The sequence below is a fragment of the Neovison vison genome, chromosome 3 (assembly GCF_020171115.1).
Source record: "Neovison vison isolate M4711 chromosome 3, ASM_NN_V1, whole genome shotgun sequence".
Lineage (NCBI taxonomy): Eukaryota > Metazoa > Chordata > Mammalia > Carnivora > Mustelidae > Neogale > Neogale vison.
The window spans coordinates 66,465,575-66,472,480 of NC_058093.1; the positions used below are offsets into that span (position 1 = coordinate 66,465,575).

Here is a 6,906-nt window from a genome sequence, read left to right on the forward strand (position 1 = left end):
GAGCGTGCTGCCACGGGCCATTGGGCTGGGAAACAGGGACTGCGCCTGCGCGGGAAGTCGTGGCCCAGCGTGCCTGTTGGGTTACTCTCACTGACAGGCACAGGAATGAGGTCGGAGGGCAGAGTCCGCGGGAGCGGCGCGGAGGAAAGGCTGCTGCTGGCACCTGGTCTAGGTCAGTGAGGATCTCTGGGGACCCGCTCCGGCGCTCCCATCCTCATCCAGCGCGCTTCTCACAGGGGATGACCCCCAGCAAGGTGCCTGCGCCTACGTTCAGTGCGGACCCTGCAGGTGTGTGGCAGAACGAGGCCTGGGCTCGGTGTGCGCGGTCCGCAGACCTCCGCGGGTGGAAGGTGGAGGGCAGAGGCCTCCCTTCCGTAGATACCCAGAGAGTCATGGACAGAAAATCTGTTTTTAAATACTTCGGTTTCTATATATATATATATATATATTTTTTTTTTTTAAAGAGAAATGTTAAAACTTGGATATCGTCCCAGAACATTCCTGTTAGGACCTTTAAGACATTTTAATTTGCTCGGTAAATACAGTATAGTAAAATTAAATGTATCTGTGGGACTAGTCAGACCTCGAAGGACGCAAAAAACTGTTGAGAGTGGATGCAGGCTAGGTTTCAGAAGATCCTTTTCTGACACATCGAAGTACAAATGATTTCATTATAAGCTAGTCGGCTAGGACACCTACACATTAGGCGTCAAGCTAGAGTCGCTCAAAATGAAAGAAGGTGAGATTTTTAATCACTAAAGTTCTAACACGTAGTTGTACTGTTTTTCTTTAGGTTTTCTATCAGATGTTCCACCGTAATAATGCTGGTAAGTATGAAAGGATTAATAAAATACTTGTTGACAGAAATTAGCTTTTGCACATATAGTAACGATGGTTTTGTTTGATTTTTGAAAGCATGGTTGTAAAAATGTCAAAAGCTGGGAAGGGTCAGAGATTTTTATCCCACTTGCAGGCTAACAACTTAGCCTGCCACAGTTCTGTAGAAGACACAGACTCCTAGGCAGAGATGGATTACCTTCATACAGCATTAGCAGTAGACGGACTATGAGCAGTTTTGCTCCACGTCCCACAGGGTGATGCAAAGAGGCCCAGAAGTCACCTGCAAGTGGAGTGTGTTGCCTTACAGGACAGGAACCCTGAGCTTAGGGGACCATATTTATTATACTGAACAATAAACATGCCTTTCAAGACTGTTCACTATACATACATTTTTGAGACAATAGGCGGGAGCATAGAGCAGTGAATGTCTTGCTTGTAAGGCATGTAGAGCCAGTAGAGACCCATGAAGAATTACCTCCTAACAAAAATTCTCTGGAATTTTAACTAAATAGGTTACAGAAAGTATTGAATCATAAAATTCAGTGTCAACAATTTGCCAATTTAACATGATAGTCCAGTATCATTCAACTTCCAACACCTGGTTCACCGAACCCATGGATGTTTACAGCTAAGTCTATCTAGAGTTAGTTATCTCTCTGACTCCATCTCTGTGCTTTATTTTGTTGTGAAATTAAGGTAGTATTTGCATTTCTTTTCTTTTTTTTTAAAGATTTTTTTAAAATTTATTTGACAGGCAGAAATTACAAGTAGGCTGAGAGGCAGGCCTCCTCAGAAAGGAGGAAGCAGGCTCCCTGCTGAGCAGAGAGGGGGAGCTCGATCCCAGGACCCTGGGATCATGACCTGAGCTGAAGGCAGAGGCTTTAACCCACTGAGCCACCCAGGCGCCCCAGTATTTGCATTTCGATCTGAAACAGAGTTTATTCTGGGGAAAAATTATTACAAAATCAGTGTAGAAAAAGAATGCACTGCAATTGAAGCACCCATGATCTTGTCACTGTAAACACAGACATCTTTTTAAAACCAAAATGCGATTATGCTGTACACACTATTTAGTGACTTAATTTGTACTAAACATCTTAGCTTTTATTGGCTACATAAATATTCATTATCTGCTTATCATATACATTATCTTATTTAACCAGTCCCCAATCCTTGGATGTCTATGTAGTTTCAAATTTTCAGTATTGTAAAAAACACTTAGACTATTATTAATGCAGGAAACATTGCATAGATACCAAATGTATACTGCTCATTCTTTTGGAGAGAATAGTTAATAACTGCTTTTGGAATTTTAACAAATTGGATTAAAATAGATTCACATTCTTACCACTAATTTTTGTGCACATCCTTGAGTTTTGAAGACTTTTTAAAAAAAATATAGCACTAATCTTTGAAAGTTTATGGACAACAGAATGTAGTACTTGTGTATTATTTAACAAGTAAAAGAAGAAAATGGAATCTGGAAATCTCAGCATCATCAGCCTAACGCTTGTGATTTTATCCCATGGATAAAAATGTAGATTCATATAACATTCCCTGTTTTATAATTAAGACCTTTGTTTAATCAAGATTTTGTTTCTCCTATTGCCAACATGTCCCTCTCTGATGTGAGAGAAAACAACATAATTAGAAAACATAAATTTAAAAAAATACCTTAAATACTTTTATTAATTTTAGGAGTTAAGACGTCTCCATTTCTTTGTTCCAAACCAGAAGACTTTGTTCTCTGCATATAGAGTAGGAATAATGTTGGTTAGAAACTGGCTGGTGTTTAAAACTGAAGATTGTCATGACTGTTTAACTTAAACCCTATTCTGAAGTAAAAATAATTGCCTTGGAAATACTAAGTTGGGTAAGTATTTTTTAATAAAGGTCTATGTTGAGTGGTGACCAAAAAAACTAACAAAATGATCTAAAATTAAAATTAAAATTAAGAAAAGTACACTTTTAGATAGAAATTTATAGTCCATTGCAGAACTATGTTAACTTCAGGCTTATGATATATCTTATTATTTTGAGGTTAATAGTTCAGGAATTTGGATAACTTGTGGCTCATTAAATCTAGGCTTGAGACAGTTTTCAACCAATGAATTACATTTGAAAAATTTTTTTAAATTATGTATAAAGTTCAGAATGCTTGAAAAGTGTGTTTAATTTAAAGTGTGCCCAGAGTGTAGTGCTAATGTGTATGCCTTATTCTTACATATTACAATTGTTTCTATGACAGTGAATTCTGCACTTAAATCTCTAGGAATCAGCCATAGACACCTGGATTAGGTATTTAGAGATACAAGGATCCAGAGTATCAGAGTATTACATACTGTCTAAATTCACACAACAAAAGATACCCTTCTGCGTTAGTTATTCTCCAGATATTCTAAATTGAGAGACATAGAATACTTACTCTTTTTTTTTTAAAGATTTTATTTATTTATTTGACAGAGAGAGATCACAAGTAGGCAGAGAGGCAGGCAGAGAGAGAGAGAGAGGAGGAAGCAGGCTCCCTGCTGAGCAGAGAGCCCGATGTGGGACTCGATCCTGGGACCCCAAGATCATGACCTGAGCCGAAGGCAGCGGCTTAACCCACTGAGCCACCCAGGTGCCCTAGAATACTTACTCTTATATTAAGAGTCTGTAAACTCTATTCTCAGTTTTACCGACTATATATGGTTAAATGCCATGTTTTCCATTTTTAATTGATCTCTTCTTTTTCTTATTGGTGAGGTTCTTCATTTTTCTTTTTAGGATTTCTTGTTAAAACTTCAGAATGGTTATAAGTAAGTCACAGATGTGGTATTATGATTAGTGTGTACTTTGGGACTAATGAATGTTTTCATGTATTAAACATCTTTTTGTCAAAATGACCACCTAATATTTATTTTTAAGCTGATTAATAAGTGGGGCACCTGGTTCCATCATTTGGAGGACCATGTGACTCTTGATCTTGGGGTTGTAAGTTTCAGCCCCATGTTGGATGTAGAGATTACAAAAAAATAAACTTAAAAAATAAACTAATTAATAATCTTTAAATATTCTGTTTCTTAGCCACTAGAGTACTGTACTTTAAGCATGAATTTTGGAGTCAGGTGGACCTGAGTCCAAATTTCAGCTCTTCAACTTAACTAAAATTTAATCAACTTAACAAATATTTAATCTTTAGTTTATATATCTTTAAGATGAGGATAATAATTTCTACTTAATAGGGTTATGAAATTAAGTAGGTGATGAGATTGTAAAGTTCTTAGCCTAGTGTATTGTGATATCTTTAAAAGTATTAGTTACTCTTGGGGTGCCTGGGTGGCTCAGTGGGTTAAGCCACTGCCTTCGGCTCAGGTCATGATCTCAGAGTCCTGGGATTGAGTCCCGCATCGGGCTCTCTGCTCAGCAGGGAGCCTGCTTCCTCCTCTCTCTCTGCCTGCCTCTCCATCTACTTGTGATTTCTCTCTGTCAAATAAATAAATAAAATCTTTAAAAAAAAAAAATATTAGTTACTCTTTAAAAAAAGATTTTTTTGTTGTTCATATGCAGTAATTGTAGCTTCTCATGGGTATTCTTTATAACTGTCTTTTTTTACATAATTTTTATCCATACTATCTGTTGGCCAGTTTAGTTTTTCCTTTTCTCAAGATTTATAATTAATGACCTTCATTATCATTTAATGAAAACTAAGAATTAAGTAATCGTCATATCATAAACAATGAGATTTTTCACACATTCCCAGATTATTTGGTACTCCAGAGCTAAACTGTCTAAGGAAAATACAAATAAATGTGAAAATTGTTAACAAAAGTTACTTCTAGTTTAGAAGAATGGAATTGACTCCCAGCTTTAATTTGTTTAGGATTTCAAGTACAACATCAAGCAACCATTTAGTTATAACACTGGCATTAATGATTTTAAGCTAAATGCCTTTTTTAGGAAAGTTGTTCAAATTTTGCAAGATGTCATGGTGTTAAAATTTGGTCAGAATTTAGGATAGTATACAGAGGATTTATATTATATGTGAGTTATTATTTAATATTTGGATTATTATAAATATTTTAAACTAATAAATTTATGATTGATAATTTAAAGACAATAAGAGTGATTAGCCTACTTTTCTCTGTCTTTTTTATAATTTTTCTAAATTAGGCTGTAAGAATTATTTCATTACTCCTGTCATTAGCTTACTTTGTAGTTTAATTCTGAGTGTCAAAGAATCATACCCTCCAGAACACAATAATACTGTGAATATCCTTTTAGATATTTTGTTTCCATTTACTTGAAGTACTCAAATATGAACTTTGCTTCTTAAGAAAAAAATGCTTAAGTGGTAGCCTTAAATGCTTAATCATTTGAGTTTTTTTATATTAACCCTTTGTTTTAGCAGATTAACACTCAGTAATGTTTGTTAAATAACTGTAATAGCTAGACATGTAAAACAGTATGTTTAGGAAACAATATTTCTTGTTTTTCAGGGTAACCCACATTTGCTTTTGGAACCATGAAAATTTTGCTCGTTTTTGACTTCGACAATACAATCATAGATGATAATAGTGACACCTGGATTGTACAGTGTGCTCCAGAGAAAAAGCTTCCTATTGAACTACAAGATTCTTATGAAAAAGGATTTTGGACAGAATTTATGGGCAGAGTCTTTAAGTATTTGGGAGATGAAGGTGTAAGAGAAGATGAAATGAAAAGAGCAGTGACATCAATGCCTTTCACTCTAGGGATGGTGGAGCTTTTGAACTTTATAAGAAAGAACAAGGATAAATTTGACTGCATCATTATTTCAGATTCAAATTCAGTCTTCATAGATTGGGTTTTAGAAGCTACTAGTTTTCATGATGTGTTTGATAAAGTGTTTACAAATCCAGCAGCTTTTGATAGCAATGGTCATCTCACCGTGGAAAGTTACCATGCCCATTCTTGCAACAGGTGCCCCAAAAATCTTTGCAAAAATGTAGTTTTGGTAGAATTTGTAGATAAACAGTTACAACAGGGAGTGAATTATACACGAATTGTTTATATAGGTGATGGTGGAAACGATGTCTGTCCAGTAACTTTTTTAAAGAAGAATGATGTTGCCATGCCACGGAAAGGATATACTTTACAGAAAACTCTTTCTAGAATGTCTCAAAATCTTGAACCTATGGAATCATCTGTTATAGTTTGGTCTTCAGGTGTCGAAATAATTTCTCATTTACAATTTCTAATAAAGGAGTAATATGCCAACAGCTGCAGTGTGTATTGGTTAAGGTTACTACGGCAGCATGAAACTAAAACCCCAAATACAAGTGGCTTTAAAAAAAGAAAGGCTTTTTTCCCCTCACTTAACAGGGTTTCAGAGGTAAGTATCACAAGGCTGCTGTGGTGCTCTAGCAACCTCAGCATTTGGCTTCTCTCTCACATTCCAAGATTGCTGTTCAAAGTCTTTCCCTCACGTCAACACTAACCAGCAAAGCAGAGGGCAGTTGAGTGAGAAGGTTGCACCCTCACTTAATTTTCTTGGCCAAGACTTAGTCACGGTCCCCCCACCTGACTGCGAGGAAGGATGAAAATACAGCTTTTATTCCAGATGACCATATGCCTGGGAAAAATTGGGGGAAGAAAAGAGTACAGGATTAAGGTAGGTGCAATTAGTGTCTGCCAAAGGTGGTTGATAGGTAGATAATATTTTAAAATTTATTCCCGGATAGAGTGGTCATATATTTTACTTTCTTAGATGCTTACTTCAAAAGCATGTCTCGTAGTTACAGATCTTAAGAATAAGCCTGTTACTTTATTCAAGTAACAATACAAGGTTCCCAAATGTATATAATGTCCTACTCCCAAGTCGATATTTTATTTATTTGAGAGAGAGAGCATGAACAGGGGGAGGGTCAGAGAGAAAATCCACAAGCAGATTCTGCTGAGTGTGGAGCCTGACACAGGTGATCCCAGGACCTTGAGATCATGCCCTCAGCCAAAACCAAGAGTCAGCTGCTCAACCGAGCCAGCCAGGTGTCCCCCAAATCAGCTTTTAAGATACAGATGCAATATCTATTGCACAAGTTTATACAA

At 36.6% G+C, this 6,906-nt stretch overlaps 1 protein-coding gene across 3 annotated transcripts; it reads left to right on the forward strand.

The window, feature by feature from the left end:
* The first annotated feature begins 39 nt into the window (after positions 1–39).
* Positions 40–6,080, forward strand: PHOSPHO2 (phosphatase, orphan 2). Of its 3 annotated transcripts, XM_044242293.1 has the most exons (4): positions 40–288; positions 794–827; positions 2,539–2,713; positions 5,319–6,080. In XM_044242293.1, the coding sequence occupies exon 4, from the start codon at positions 5,345–5,347 to the stop codon at positions 6,068–6,070; it is 726 nt and encodes a 241-aa protein (XP_044098228.1). In that variant the 5' UTR covers positions 40–288; positions 794–827; positions 2,539–2,713; positions 5,319–5,344; the 3' UTR covers positions 6,071–6,080. The 3 variants fall into 3 exon arrangements, with proteins under 3 accessions (XP_044098228.1, XP_044098227.1, XP_044098229.1); XM_044242292.1 differs by lacking the exon at positions 2,539–2,713; XM_044242294.1 differs by lacking the exon at positions 2,539–2,713 and having other exon boundaries at positions 40–172.
* Positions 6,081–6,906: the final 826 nt, after the last annotated feature.

What these genes read in the sequence shown, in the direction of transcription:
- PHOSPHO2 (XM_044242293.1), top strand. Translation starts at nt 5,345, where the DNA reads ATGAAAATTTTGCTCGTTTTTGACTTCGACAATACAATCATAGATGAT.